Below are 16985 nucleotides of genomic sequence, written 5' to 3' on the forward strand. Positions count from 1 at the left end.
AAGTTTTAATTCCAAACTACAACATTTTCAGACAAGATAGAACTGCCAAAGGGGGCGGTGTTGCAATCTACTGCAAAGATAGCCTGCAGAGTTCTGTCCTACTATCCAGGTCTGTACCCAAACAATTTGAACTTCTACTTTTAAAAATCCACCTCTCTAAAAACAAGTCTCTCACCGTTGCCGCCTGCTATAGACCACCCTCTGCCCCCAGCTGTGCTCTGGACACCATATGTGAACTGATTGCCCCCCATCTATCTTCAGAGTTCGTGCTGCTAGGCGACCTAAACTGGAACATGCTTAACACCCCAGCCATCCTACAATCTAAACTTGATGCCCTCAATCTCACACAAATAATCAATGAACCTACCAGGTACCTCCCCAAAACCTTAAACACGGGCACCCTCATAGATATCATCCTAACCAACTTCCCCTCTAAATACACCTCTGCTGTCTTCAACCAAGATCTCAGCGATCACTGCCTCATTGCCTGCATCCGTAATGGGTCAGCGGTCAAACGACCTCCACTCATCACTGTAAAACGCTCCCTGAAACACTTCTGCGAGCAGGCCTTTCTAATCGACCTGGCCGGGGTATCCTGGAAGGATATTGATCTCATCCCGTCAGTAGAGGATGCCTGGATATTTTTTAAAAATGCCTTCCTAACCATCTTAAATAAACATGCCCCATTCAAGAAATTTAGAACCAGGAACAGATATAGCCCTTGGTTCTCCCCAGACCTGACTGCCCTTAACCAACACAAAAACATCCTATGGCGTTCTGCATTAGCATCGAACAGCCCCCGTGATATGCAGCTGTTCAGGGAAGCTAGAAATCATTATACACAGGCAGTTAGAAAAGCCAAGGCTAGCTTTTTCAAGCAGAAATTTGCTTCCTGCAACACTAACTCAAAAAAGTTCTGGGACACTGTAAAGTCCATGGAGAATAAGAACACCTCCTCCCAGCTGCCCACTGCACTGAAGATAGGAAACACTGTCACCACTGATAAATCCACCATAATTGAGAATTTCAATAAGCATTTTTCTACGGCTGGCCATGCTTTCCACCTGGCTACTCCTACCCCGGACAACAGCACTGCACCCCCAACAGCAACTCGCCCAAGCCTTCCCCATTTCTCCTTCTCCCAAATCCATTCAGCTGATGTTCTGAAAGAGCTGCAAAATCTGGACCCCTACAAATCAGCCGGGCTAGACAATCTGGACCCTTTCTTTCTAAAATTATCTGCCGAAATTGTTGCCACCCCTATTACTAGCCTGTTCAACCTCTCTTTCGTGTCGTCTGAGATTCCCAAAGATTGGAAAGCAGCTGCGGTCATCCCCCTCTTCAAAGGGGGGGACACTCTTGACCCAAACTGCTACAGACCTATATCTATCCTACCGTGCCTTTCTAAGGTCTTCGAAAGCCAAGTCAACAAACAGATTACCGACCATTTCGAATCTCACCATACCTTCTCTGCTATGCAATCTGGTTTCAGAGCTGGTCATGGGTGCACCTCAGCCACGCTCAAGGTCCTAAACGATATCTTAACCGCCATCGATAAGAAACATTACTGTGCAGCCGTATTCATTGATCTGGCCAAGGCTTTCGACTCTGTCAATCACCATATCCTCATCGGCAGACTCGACAGCCTTGGTTTCTCAAATGATTGCCTCGCCTGGTTCACCAACTACTTCTCTGATAGAGTTCAGTGTGTCAAGTCGGAGGGTCTGCTGTCCGGACCTCTGGCAGTCTCTATGGGGGTGCCACAGGGTTCAATTCTTGGACCGACTCTCTTCTCTGTATACATCAATGAGGTCGCTCTTGCTGCTGGTGAGTCCCTGATCCACCTCTACGCAGACGACACCATTCTGTATACTTCCGGCCCTTCTTTGGACACTGTGTTAACAACCCTCCAGGCAAGCTTCAATGCCATACAACTCTCCTTCCGTGGCCTCCAATTGCTCTTAAATACAAGTAAAACTAAATGCATGCTCTTCAACCGATCGCTACCTGCACCTACCCGCCTGTCCAACATCACTACTCTGGACGGCTCTGACTTAGAATACGTGGACAACTACAAATACTTAGGTGTCTGGTTAGACTGTAAACTCTCCTTCCAGACCCATATCAAACATCTCCAATCCAAAGTTAAATCTAGAATTGGCTTCCTATTTCGCAACAAAGCATCCTTCACTCATGCTGCCAAACATACCCTTGTAAAACTGACCATCCTACCAATCCTCGACTTTGGCGATGTCATTTACAAAATAGCCTCCAATACCCTACTCAACAAATTGGATGCAGTCTATCACAGTGCAATCCGTTTTATCACCAAAGCCCCATATACTACCCACCATTGCGACCTGTACGCTCTCGTTGGCTGGCCCTCGCTTCATACTCGTCGCCAAACCCACTGGCTCCATGTCATCTACAAGACCCTGCTAGGTAAAGTCCCCCCTTATCTCAGCTCGCTGGTCACCATAGCATCTCCCACCTGTAGCACACGCTCCAGCAGGTATATCTCTCTAGTCACCCCCAAGACCAATTCTTTCTTTGGCCGCCTCTCCTTCCAGTTCTCTGCTGCCAATGACTGGAACGAACTACAAAAATCTCTGAAACTGGAAACACTTATCTCCCTCACTAGCTTTAAGCACCAACTGTCAGAGCAGCTCACAGATTACTGCACCTGTACATAGCCCACCTATAATTTAGCCCAAACAACTACCTCTTTCCCAACTGTATTTAATTTTTATTTATTTATTTATTTTGCTCCTTTGCACCCCATTATTTTTTTATTTCTACTTTGCACATTCTTCCATTGCAAAACTACCATTCCAGTATTTTACTTGCTATATTGTATTTACTTTGCCATCATGGCCTTTTTTTGCCTTTACCTCCCTTCTCACCTCATTTGCTCACATTGTATATAGACTTGTTTATACTGCATTATTGACTGTATGTTTGTTTTTACTCCATGTGTAACTCTGTGTCGTTTTATCTGTCGAACTGCTTTGCTTTATCTTGGCCAGGTCGCAATTGTAAATGAGAACTTGTTCTCAACTTGCCTACCTGGTTAAATAAAGGTAAAATAAATAAATAAATAAAAATCTAACAGTTCCACCACAACTACCTAATACAAACAAAGGGATGGAATAAGTGTACATATAAATATATGGATGAGCAATGACCAAGCAGCATAGAATACAGCATATACATACAGGATGAGTCATTTTTTTATTTAACTAGGCAACAAATTCTTATTTACAATGACGGCCTAGGAACAGTGGGTTAACTGCCTTGTTCAGGGGAAGAACAACAGATTTGTACCTTGTCAGCTCAGGGATTCAATCTAGCAACCTATCGGTTACTGGCCCAACACTCTAACCACTAGGCAACCTGCCGCCCCAGTAATGCAAGATACGTAAACTTCATTATTAAAGTGGCATTATTAAAGTGACTAGTGATCCATTTATTAAAGTGGCCAATGATTTCAAGTCTGTATGAAGGCAGCAGCCTCTCTGTGTCAGTGATGGCTGTTTAACAGTCTGATGGCCTTGAGATGGAAGCTATTTTTCCTCGGTCCCAGCTTTGATGCACCTGTACTGACCTCACTTTCTGGATGGTAGCAGGGTGAACAGGCAGTGGCTCGGGTGGTTGTTGTCCTTGACGATCTTTTTGGCAATCATAACCTGTATCACAGAGTGAGTGTGTGTGTTTGTTTGTGTGTATTTCCATCCCTTCCACCATTAAAATGCAACCCCCCCCCCCCCCCCAGAGAGTGAATTATCTCAGTACTGTACTTTACTAGCTAATGTCATGTGGATAACTCAGGTGCGATATCGGTTGTAACTGATAAGGACACATTACAACCGTAGCTCTTTTCATCAAGACTTGGACTTTCCATTGATAGTAACTAGGACAAATGCCACACTGAAGAATATATCATAATAATAGTTCATCACTAACTATATACTGTGTATACCAAACATAAGGAACACCTAATAAAAGAGAGAGGGCAGAAAGTTTGATATATCTTTTTGTATGTTGTACTTATGCTGTGTTCTTCAGCCCTATTCTTGCATGTCCTGAGGCCCTAAGAAGCTTTGGATAAGTAGATGTTGAACATTTAATTCAAATAAATTAGGCTCAGATTGGGTTTAGCGTTCCAAGAGGAACTGTGAAACAACTTTGTAAGATGAGTGCAGTTTTAGAAAAGCATGTACAAAGAATGTCTTTCATAAAACTTGTACTTGAATAGCCAAGATCAAGTCTTTTGACTGTTACAAAATTATATGAATTATACATGAAATAGTCTGAGTTTCATGAAATACAGACATTCATTTACTTTTTCAAGGAACAATATATAGTGCATCGCCTAGATGCTTTAATCTCTGCGATGGGTCAATCAACTTGTATTTTCTAAGGTCCTATATCAAACACTTCAGGACTAAGGACTATAGTACAGTATAGGACTATAGGACAGTATAAGGTCTATAGGTCCACATCTTCCTCACCATTGTCTATGTACTCTATTTCAGACACTGTCTCTCCTCTCTCTCTCTCTCTCTCTCTCTCTAGTAGTTATATGTTTAATGGGCCTTCAGGTAGACCCATTTAACTGTCAACCTAAGTGATTAATACCAGTTATATAAGAGTAACACAGACAGAAACACACAAACGCACACTGTTGAATGAACTGATATGGCTTTCCCAGTCTATTTTCTAAAGCCCCACTTTCAATGGAAATGTCTAGAAATCACAAATAAATGAACTCTACACTACTTTACAAACCTGTAGGGGTTGAGAAATAGTGTGAGCATGAGATTGAGATAATCTTATCTGCCTTGCTGAATGTGCAATTAGCTGCTATCTTTGATCTGGAGTGAAATATGAAGCAATCTGCCTTATCGTAATCCGCCCCCAATGGAGCTAGCTGTGGGGTAGGGATTGCCTCACAGCTCCCTCTGTCAGAGAGAAGGCAGAAGATCAATGTGTATAGGGAAGGGCATTCAACATGCATGGCACTTACACAAATGACTGATGATTGGCTGAGAGAAATTGATAATAAAAAGATTGTGGGAGCTGTTTTGTTAGACGTCAGTGTGGCTTTTGACATTAACGATCATAGTATGCTGCTGGAAAAACTTACAGTATATCTTATGTCTTTACACACCCTGCTATATTGTGGATTGAGAGTTACCTGTCTAAGAGAACACAAAGGGTGTTCTTTAATGGAAGCCTCCAACATAATCCAGGTAGAATCAGGCATTCCCCAGGGCAGCTGTCTAGGCCCCTTACTTTTTTCAATCTTTGCTAATGACCTGCCACTGGCACTGAGTAAAGCCTGTGTGTCTATGTATGCTGATGACTATACACGTCAGCTACTACAGCAAGTGAAATCACTGCAACGCTTAACAAAGAGCTGCAGTCAGTTTCAGAATGGGTGTCAAGGAATAAGTTAGCCCTAAATATTTCCAAAACTAAAAGCATTGTATTTGGGACAAATAATTCACTAAACCCTAAACCTCAACTAAATATTTCAATGAATAATGTGGAAGTTGGGGAGATTGAACTGCTTGGAGTATCCCTGGATTGTAAACTGTTATGGTCAAAACATTTTGATGCAACAGTAACTAAGGTGGGGAGAGGTCTGTCCATAATAAAGTGTTGTTCGGCCTTAACTACAATATCAACAAGGCAGGTTCTACAGGTCCTAGTGTTATTGCACCACAAAGAGGGACTTAGGAAAATTACAACTGGTCCAGACAGGGCAGCACGGCTGGCCCTTAAATGTACACGTAGAGATGTCTGTTTAAACTACTAGCACACAGCTTGGAAACCCATGTATACCCCACAAGACATGCCTCCAAGTCCAGAACAGACTATGGGAGGCGCACAGTACTACATAGAGCCATGGCTACATGGAACTCTATTCCACATCAAGTAACTGATGCAAGCAGTAGAATCTGATTTTAAAAAACAGATAAAAATACATCTTATGGAACAGTGAGGACTGTGAAGTGTCACACACACAGGTACAAATACACGGATACAAACACACATAACATACACACTATACACACACGTACATCTGGATAGTGTTGTAGTAGAGTAGTGGACTGAGGGCACACACTTAATGTATTGTGAAATCTGTTGTAAAATGTATTTTAATGTTGTTTTTTTGTTATGTCGTCACTACCGTATTTAGTTGCCTTGGCAGCAGCTAATGGGGATTCATAATAGATACAAATACAAATGTGTAGTTCAGTTCAGAATGTAAGTAGAACCGAAACATTTGCAAAATATTGCTTTTTCAGATCACTCTTAGTCTATAGTGATGATGATGATGCTGATGATAAAGATAATGCTGTTACTGCTGATGATGAGGAGGAGGAGGATGAGGAGGAGGATGATGAATACGAAGACTAAGATGATGAAGATTGATATTACGATGAGGAGGAGGATGATGAAGATGTTGAAGATAACTAACCCTTCCATGTCTTCTCCCATGCATGTTGTGTCCTCCAGGGAAAGTCCTACCCATTCAGAGGCTCCTTCCCCCCCATGTGGAATCCATTTGCCCTGATGGACTACAACAACCTGTGGAGGAAGATGGATGAGATGGGCAGCGAGGTAAACACACACAGCATCCTTTCCTGTCTAGTGCAGCCATCCCCTCCACATTTCAGGCCCAATCCCAAACCAACCCCTACTCCGTAGTCTCTAGCCATTGATACTTATTGATGGTCCCACCCTCATAGTGTATTTGTGTGTGTGTTCCAGATCCCCAGAGAGGCTCCATGGAGGGCTCCCCATGCTGAGGAGTGGGACAAGATGACCATGAAGCAGCTCTTTGACAAGATCTGCTGGACCAAGTACTGTACTACACCCATTTCACAATACACACAGGACCATTCAACCCCATGGAGCATCACTTTTTATAGTCTTTGTGATTGAGTGATTACATGTGTGTGTGTGTGTGTGTGTGTGTGTGTTGTCTGTGTGTGTGCGCATGTGCATGCTCCTCCCTCTCCTCACAGTTCTGCGAGGCGGTTTGCCACTCTGTTTGTGAACGTGAACGTGACCTCTGAACCCCACGAGGTGTCGGCCCTGTGGTTCCTCTGGTACGTCAAGCAGTGTGGAGGGACCATGAGGATTTTCTCCACCACCAACGGAGGACAGGTACTGTACACAACTGTCCGTCTGGCTGGTTGTCTGTCTGGTCTGGTCTTGTCTTGTCTTGTTATCTCTCTGACCATGTGGACTGGCTCTTCCATATCCATACAGGGTTCTACACACTTAGAAAAAGACAAGTGTTCTTTGTAAGGCAAAGGGTTCTACCTTAGAACCTTTAACATCCTAAGAAGCATTTTTGGAAGAAAGGGTTCTTTGATGATTCTTTGGCAATAAGGATTATTTTGATGGCAAAAAGGGTTCTTTGGAAGGCAAGAAGGTTTCTACATAGAAACATATATAATATTTCCCAGCATGCTCTATTGCAGGGAGATTTTCAGAATTGTTTGTTTTCTAAACTAATCCAATCTGTTAGTAGTTGGACTTATTGCACCCGTTACTGGGATGGTTGTTCCAGTTTAGATGATGAGGTAGTTCATCTTCCCTACCCTGGCAGTCATTCTGAATGCAGGTGATAAAAAAATTCCACTTTTAGGATATCCTAACTCTGGCTAGATTACAATAGGAATTGCATATCACTTTGCAAGCCAACATAATGTGATTTGCAGGCCTGTTGTGGCCTGTAAACCAGGAGCTTCCTAACACCACTGTGTTAGGGTAGATAGAACTTCAAAGAAAGGTTGTATGATATATGTAATTATTTTAAAGTCTAATAATGCTGGTGGAACCTTTCATTGATGGTTCTAAGAACTCTCCAAAGAGAAAAGTGTTCTCGGTAGGACCCTTCATAGAGGGTTCCCGGAATAACTTTTAGATGCTAAAATGGTTATTGGTTGAACCCTTCGTAGAGGGTTTTATGCTGAACCCTTCATAGAAGGTTTTAGGTACAACCATATACAGGGGGTTCTATGAAGAACCCTACTACATAGAATAAGGAGAAGTTTGCCCTGTTTTTGGCTTGGGTTCTAGGTTTGCTGTGCTGAGCCTCTCACACAGAAGCCTCTGAACTGAGCTCAGAAAACTATCCTCCATGTTAGCACAAAACATTCCACAACAATAACATTCTCATCTGGATTCTACTTAGATGGTCACTAACATGAAACCTGTGGTGGCAAAATGAGCCATTCTAAATCTTACCATTCCCTGGCCCTATAGAGCTGTCCTTCACCAACCCCCCCCCCCCCCCCCCCCCCAAATTAGCCTTGTTCATTCCCTGCTCTCTAATTTATAGGAATAATCCCTCCCTCCACAATTGCTGTTCTTCAGAGCCCAGGGAGAACCCATTATCCTGGTTTACTTTGAAAAGCTGAGTGGCTCCATTGCCTAGGTGACGGTTGAAGGGGATGTGTTGGAGTAATTAGAGAATGTTGTTGTGAGGTCATCCACTTTCATTTCCTGTTTGGTCCGCCCTGCTCTCTGGCTCCAAATGTTTTCATTCAGTGTGTTTATTCTCCAGGTAGAGCAATAGAGAAAGTTTGTCATGAGTTGATATAGCATTTGCTCTCCTTTTTTAGGTCAATTGCATTTGCTCCTATGTTGCTCCTATGTCAATTGCCATGCATGCCAAGCAGAGTTGCATATTCTCTGCAGATAAATTGTCCTCAGTAGAGTACTGCTATGGTATGCAGATGCATAATAAAGATCCGCTATGCTGTAGGTCACTGTCCCAAATCCCTATCCATCTGTTCAACTCAAAACAACTATATGTGTACATGTGTTTTGAAACAAACAACTTTTCTTGGTTGCAGGTGAAAGTATAACATCACTTACAATCATGCAGAAATTTCCCACTGCCATCGTCCGTTTTTTGACCTGCCTTAAGACCCTGTTGTTATAGCTGGCCCAATCTCACAGTGGAAGGCACACAATGGGTTTCCTATTAGAGAAAGCGGAGGGAAGTTTACACTAACCATATGGAGAGGGTCAAAGGTTACTCAGCGTTGTGTACTTTGTAATGTGGCCTTGCCAAGACCCACTCTCATTTTCCAATATACCCGCCTACCTGACTGATTTCGGTTCGCTACAGTTCAAATGAGTGTTATTGTACTGTCTTCTAAGGCCAGCCTAGATCAAAAGAGGGTCACCACAGAAACATCAGTCAACTGCCCCAGGGGGTCTGAGTGTCTTAGGTATATTTAGGGAGGCAGAAGAAGGAACAGAACAACAATTTCATGTCTCATAGGGTGTAAATCTAGCACTGATGTCATTAGGATTAGGATAGCGCATATTCTGACGTTAGGATTCAGCCAATAGAGAATACTACATCTAACTTTGTCAAAAGTAGTGCACTTCAGTAATAGTCCACTGTAAAATAAAGGTGCCTTTTCCTGTCTTGTGTTTTTCCCAACCCTCTGAACATCACACAAACACACCGAGGCTGGAAGCAGCACGGGGTCAGTCGCAGAGCAGCGCCCTCTTGGAGCAGGTTAGGCCTTATTACCATTGTGTGTATTTGATTCATATGACTGATGATACAGTATTTACATTTCAGGAGAGGAAGTTTGTGGGCGGTTCCAGCCAGATCAGTGAGTGTATGGCCAAGGAGCTGGGTGAGTGTGTCAAGATGGAATCTCCCGTCTACAGGATCGACCAGACAGGGGACATGGTCGAGGTTGAGACTCTCAACAAGGAAACATACAGGGTGAGTGAGAGAGCAGTCGTCTCCGATCCATCAACCTATTGATGATGTCAGCCCACACTGTAAAAAATGCAACTTGTTTTTACGGTAACTTACTGGCACCCAGTTACCTTTTAGTTATTGTAAAAAAAAAAGTAACAGTATGTTACCGTATCTTTCCAGAAAACATGAATTTTTACAGTAACTTTTTACAGTAACTTGTTGCTGTAAGTTATCAAAAAAAAAAAAGTTACGGTTTATAAAGTGCACATTCCACTGTGTTGTAACCTACTGATTTCAGGTTGTGTCTCTGCTGCCATCTAGAGCTCGGATGTTCATAATACATGACACCTCATAAGGTCCATGTTGTGACTACTGTACATCTGCATTCTAGAACTCCTGGAACATTCTAGTAATCCTTCATTTATATCCATTCAACTCTGTACTTACAGGGCCCCTTAGTTTGTGTGTGCGTGCCTGTGTGCCGTGCATGCCTGCATGCGTGCGTATGTTTGTCTGCATTTGTGTTTGTGCGGGCGGGTGGGAGTGCATGTGTGTGTGTGTAAGCCTGAGGACATTGTTGTCAGTAAGCTGGTCTTCATCTCTCTATCCAGACCACATCCTCTTTCCCTGTTAAAACCCATTAAGCAGAAGTGCCCTAGAGCTGCTTAGTCACCCAGGGAGAACTGGGGAGGTACACACTACACACCACGTAGGCCTCAACTCTTCTCTGGTGTGTTTTGTTTCTCCCAGGCCAAGTATGTGATTGTGGCGACCGCCCCTGGTCTGAACCTGAAGATGCACTTTAACCCCGAGCTGCCCCCGCTCAGAAACCAACTGATCCACAGGGTCCCCATGGGCTCTGTCATTAAGTGTATGGTCTACTACAGAGAGAACTTCTGGAGGAAGAAAGGTAAAGAGTGAGGGCGGGAGAGAGGGTCCATGGGCTCTGTCATTAAATATGTGCTATACTACAGAGCTAACTTGTGGAGGAAGAATTGTAAGGAGGGAGGGAGGGAGGGTCCGTGGTCTCTGTCATCAAATATGTGGTATACTAGAGAGATAACATGGAGAAATAAATGAAGGACTGAGGGATAGATGTCCTCTCTTTCTTTCCTCCTTATCTGTTTTTATTGATCCCTTCTCTCTCCTCTCTTCCTTCCCTCCTTATTCCTGTCTATTGATCCCTTCTCTCTCCTCTCTTCCTTCCCTCCTTATTCCTGTCTATTGATCCCTTCTCTCCTCTCTTCCTTCCCTCCTTATTCCTGTCTATTGATCCCTTCTCTCTCCTCTCTTCCTTCCCTCCTTATTCCTGTCTATTGATCCCTTCTCTCCTCTCTTCCTTCCCTCCTTATTCCTGTCTATTGATCCCTTCTCTCTCCTCTCTTCCTTCCCTCCTTATTCCTGTCTATTGATCCCTTCTCTCTTCCTGTTCTCCTTCTCTCCTGAATCTCACTCCTCCCCCTCTCTCAGGGTACTGTGGCACTATGGTGATCGAGGAGGAAGAGGCCCCCATCAGCTTGACTCTGGATGACACAAAGCCTGATGGGACTGTGCCCGCCATTATGGGGTAAACACAGATATTTAGTTTCCTGCATCCCAGTATGATTACCCATAGAGAACACGAAACTGTAGTAATAACTGTATTTCTCCGGTTCCTCTGTCACAGCTTCATCCTGGCCCGCAAGTGCAGGAAGCTATGTGAACTGACCAGAGAGGAGAGGTAAACATCTGTCTGACTGTTTAACGTGTTCAGTACCTACAGTGTGTTTGACTTCACTTCATCATGTGTATACTATGCTAGGAGGAATGTCCATGTGTACTAGCATTGAGAGATTAACCCTATCCCTTCCTTAACCCTTAAAGATGGTTGTTGTCCCCTGTAGGAAGAAGAGGATCTGTGAGATCTACTCCAGAGTGCTGGGCTCAGAGGAAGCTCTGCATGTGAGTGGAACCATTACTACTATTATGACTACTACTACTACCACTACAACTACTACTACTACTACTACTATGACTACAACTACAACAACTACAACAACTACTTCTACTACTACCACTACAACTACTACTACTACTACTACTACTACTATGACTACTACTACTACTACTACTACTACTACTACTGTGACGACTACTACTACTACTACTACTATGACTACTATGATTATGACTACTATGACTACTACTACTACTATGACTACTACTATTACTACTACTATGACTACTACTACTACTACTATTACTACTACTATGACTACTACTACTACTACTACTACTATGGCTACTATTACTACTACTACTACTACTACTACTACTGTGACGACTACTACTACTACTACTACTACGACTACTATGACTACTACTACTACTATTACTACTACTATGACTACTACTACTACTATGACTACTATGACTACTACTATTACTACTACTATGACTACTACTACTACTACTATTACTACTACTATGACTACTACTATTACTACTACTACTACTACTACTACTACTACTATGACTACTACTATGACTACTACTACTACTACTACTACTACTACTACTACTATGACTACTACTACGACTACGACTACTACTACTACTATGACTACTACTACTATGACTACTACTAAGACTACTACTACTACTACTATGACTACTACTACTACTACGACTACTACTATGACTACCACTACTACTACTACTACTATGACTACTGCTACTACTATGACTACTATTATTACTACTACTACTACTACTACTACTACTACTACTACTACTGTGATGACTACTACTACTACGACTACTATGATTACGACTACTATGACTACTACTATTACTACTACTACTACTATGACTACTACTACTACTATGACTACTACTATTACTACTACTACTACTATTACTACTACTACTACTATTACTACTACTATGACTACTACTATTACTACTACTACTACTATGACTACTACTATTACTACTACTACTACTATTACTACTACTACTACTATTACTACTACTATGACTACTACTATTACTACTACTACTATGACTACTACTACTACTATTACTACTATTACTACTATGACTACTACTACTACTATTACTACTATGACTACTACTACTACTATTACTACTATGACTACTACTATTACTACTATGACTACTACTACTACTATTACTACTATGACTACTACTACTACTATTACTACTATGACTACTACTACTACTACTACTACTATGGCTACTATTACTACTACTACTATTACTACTACTACTACTACTGTGCCGACTACTACTACTACTACTACGACTACTATGATTACTACTACTACTACTACTACTACTACTACTATGGCTACTATTACTACTACTACTATTACTACTACTACTACTACTGTGACGACTACTACTACTACTACTACGACTACTATGACTACAACTACTACTATTACTACTACTATGACTACTACTATTACTACTACTACTATGACTACTACTATTACTACTACTATGACTACTACTACTACTATTACTACTACTATGACTACTACGACTACGACTACTACTACTACTACTACTACTACTACTATGACTACTACTATGACTACTACTAACTACTACTATTATGACTACTACTACTACTACTACTATGACTACTATTATTACTACTACTACTACTACTACTACTACTATAACTACTATGACTACTATGACTACTATTACTACTACTATGACTACTATGACTACTATTACTACTACTATGACTACTATTACTACTACTACTATGACTACTATTACTACTACTACTATGACTACTATTACTACTACTATTACTACTACTATGACTACTACTACTACTACTATGACTACTATTACTACTACTATGACTACTATTACTACTACTACTACTAGCTACTATTCATTGAAAACATTGCACCATATTGTAGATAGAAGTAGAATTGTGAACCACTCCAAATTCATTGACAGCTGTGGATGCAAGCACTGACCATCAATGATAGTTTTAACCATGTTTTGAGACTGTACAGTATTTGTTTATATTTAGATTGTTTGCAAATATTATAGTAAAACAAAGATTATATTTTGGGTTCTGATGGGTGACAATGACTATGACGATGTCATTAGAGATCAGATCAGTCAGCAGAGGTAATTAACACACACACACACACACACACACACACACACACACACACACACACACACACCGTGACACACACACACTAAGCTCATCAGTCAGTTCTACGTTTTATTCTTAAACAATCAATGGGTATTTAACATAAATGTATAGGTCCAAGGATGGATGTAGCAACTAAGGATTGTAAGCTTTAAGTTTGATATGAGTACTAACCCCCAACCCTCTCTGGCCCAGCCTGTGCACTATGAGGAGAAGAACTGGTGTGAGGAGGAGTATTCTGGAGGCTGCTACACTGCTTACTTCCCCCCTGGTATACTCACCCAGTACGGCAAGTAGGTAGCACACACACACACACACACACACACACACACACACACACACACACACACACACACACACACACACACACACACACACACACACACACACACACACACACACACACACACACACACACACACTGTGACGTTATCTAACCTTTTATTTAACCTTTATACCTCCCCTCCTCCCTCTCTCCTTCCGCTCCCTCTTCTCCTCCCTTCTCTTTTTAGGGTTATCAGGAAGCCAGTAGGCAGGCTGTACTTTGCAGGCACAGAGACAGCTACTGAGTGGAGTGGCTACATGGAAGGGGCTGTTCAGGCAGGGGAGAGGGCCGCCAGAGAGGTGAGAGCCTTCATCATCATCATCATCATCATACATGTATTTATTTCATATACCCCCCTCTCTACTGAGTGGAGTGGCTACATGGAGAGGGCTGTTCAGGCAGGGGAGAGGGCCGCCAGAGAGGTGAGAGCCTTCCCAAAGCAGTAATACACTTCCCTACACTCTTAGAAAGAAGGGTTATTCGGCTGTCCCCGTAGGAGAAACCTTTTTGGTTCCAGGGAGAACCCTGTTGGGTTCCATGTTGAACCCTCTGTGGAAAGGGTCCTTCATGGAACACAAAAGGGTTTTACCTGGAACCAAAAGGGTTCTAACTGGAACCAATAAGTGTTCTTCAAAGGGTTATCTTACGGAGACAGCCAAAGAATCCTTTAAGGTTCTAGATAGCTCATTTAGTTCTAAAAGTCTACATATTTATTCGGACAGTGAAGCTAACGCTTTTTATTTGACTCTATACGCTAACATTTTGGATTTGGGATCAAAATGTTTTATATGAGGTGACAGTACAGAATTATTTCAGGGTACTTTCATACATATTTGTTTTACCGTTTCCAAATGAATGCACTTTATATCTAGTCCCCCCATTTGAAGATGTCATAGGTATTTGGACAAATGCACTTATAGTGTACTGCATTTAGTCAAAAGTATTTGGTCCCATATTTCTAGCACGCAATGAGTACATCAAGCTTGTGACTCTTCAAACTTGTTGGATGCATTTGCAGTTTGTTTTGGTTGTGTTTCGGATTATGTTGTGCCCAATAGAAATTAATGGTAAATAATGTTTTGTGTCATTTTTCAGTAATTTTTATTGTAAATAAGAACATAATATGTTTCTGAGCACTTCTACATTAATGTGAATGCTACCATGATTATGGATAATCATGAATGAATCGTGAATAATGATGAGTGAGAAAGTTACAGATGCACAAAATTATGCCCCCAAAACATGCTAGTATCTCACCATTAGAAATAACAGGGGAGGTTAGCAGGTAGCGGGTAGGAGCGTTGGGCCAGTAACTGAAAGGTTACTAGATTGAATCCTGGATTGAGCAAGACTGTTAACCCACTGTTCCCCGGGCGCTGTGGATGTTGATTAAGGCAGCCCCATGCAGCTCTCGGTTTCAGAGGGGTTGGGTTAAATGTGGAAGAAACATTTCAGTTGTACAACTAACTAGGTATCCCCATTGTCTTCAATTTGTTTTGGTCCTGACAAGAAAAAAACTTCTCTTCTGCACTGTTCAACCAATCAAGTAAATGTGGAGGAGAAGTGAAGACGGAGTTTGTCTAAATACTTATCACACCTTCAAATGGGGGGACTAGATATATATAAGGTGCCCTGAATTCTAAATGACAAACCAGATACGGCAGGTAAGCTAGTGGTTAGAGCGTTGGACTAGGAACCGACAGGTAAAAATCTGTCGTTTTGCCCCTGAAGGCACTGTTCCTAGGCCGTCATTGAAAATAAGAATTTGTTCTTAACTGACTTGCCTAGTTAGGTAAAAAAAAAATACACTGTCTTCGGAAAAGTATTCAGACCCCTTGACATTTTGTTACGTCACAGGCTTTTTCTAACATGTATTAAATCGTTTGTTTTCCTAATCAATCTACACACAATACCCCATAATGACAAAGCTTTAAAAGAAAATGTTTGCGTTTTTTGTGCTAATTTATAAAAAAATAAAAAATAAAACTGAAATACCACATTTACATAAGTATTCAGACCCTTTACTCAGTACTTTTGTTGAAGCACCAGGAATTACAGCCTCGAGTCTTTTTGGGTATGACGCTACAAGCTTGGCACACCTTTATTTGGGGAGTTTCTCCCATTCTTCTCTACAGATCCTCTCAAGCCCCGGCAGGTTGGATGGGGAACTTTGCTGCACAGCTATATTCAGATCTCTCCAGAGATGTTCAATCGGGTTCAAGTCTGGTCTCTGGCTGTGCCACTCAAGGACATTTAGAGACTTGTCCACGAAGCCACTCCTGCATTGTCTTGGCTGAATGCTTAGGATCGTTGTCCTGTTAGAAGGTGAACCGTCGCCCCAGTCTGAGGTCCTAAGCACTCTGGAGCAGGTTTTCATCAAGGATCTCTCTGTACTTTGCTCCATTCATTTTTCCCTCGATCCTGACTAGTCCCAGTCCCTGCTGCTGAAAAGCATCCCCACAGCATGATGCTGTCACCACCATGCTTCACCATAGGGATGGTGCCAGGTTTCGTCCAGACGTTACACTTGGTATACAGAGTTCAATCTTGGTTTCATCAGACCAGAGAATCTTGTTTTTGGAAAACTCCCAGCGGGCTGTCATGTGCCTTTTACAGAGTAGTGGCTTCTGTCTGGCCACTCTACCATAAATGCCTGATTGGTAGAGTGCTGCAAAGATGGTTTTCCTTCTGGAAGGTTTTCCCATCTCTACAGAGGAACT

At 42.0% G+C, this 16985-nt stretch overlaps 1 protein-coding gene across 1 annotated transcript in view; it reads left to right on the forward strand.

The window, feature by feature from the left end:
- mao (monoamine oxidase) overlaps nt 1-16985 on the forward strand; it is a 63314-nt gene that overhangs the window by 44218 nt on the left and 2111 nt on the right. Inside the window, exons 4-13 of the mRNA XM_031805692.1 lie at nt 6526-6630; nt 6781-6872; nt 7038-7179; nt 9623-9772; nt 10502-10661; nt 11222-11318; nt 11418-11471; nt 11635-11692; nt 14136-14233; nt 14453-14564. Of these exons, the coding sequence (XP_031661552.1) occupies nt 6526-6630; nt 6781-6872; nt 7038-7179; nt 9623-9772; nt 10502-10661; nt 11222-11318; nt 11418-11471; nt 11635-11692; nt 14136-14233; nt 14453-14564 (1068 nt within the window). The remainder of the gene's footprint in view (nt 1-6525; nt 6631-6780; nt 6873-7037; nt 7180-9622; nt 9773-10501; nt 10662-11221; nt 11319-11417; nt 11472-11634; nt 11693-14135; nt 14234-14452; nt 14565-16985) is intronic.

The sequence above is a fragment of the Oncorhynchus kisutch genome, linkage group LG26 (assembly GCF_002021735.2).
Source record: "Oncorhynchus kisutch isolate 150728-3 linkage group LG26, Okis_V2, whole genome shotgun sequence".
Taxonomy (NCBI): Eukaryota; Metazoa; Chordata; class Actinopteri; order Salmoniformes; family Salmonidae; genus Oncorhynchus; species Oncorhynchus kisutch.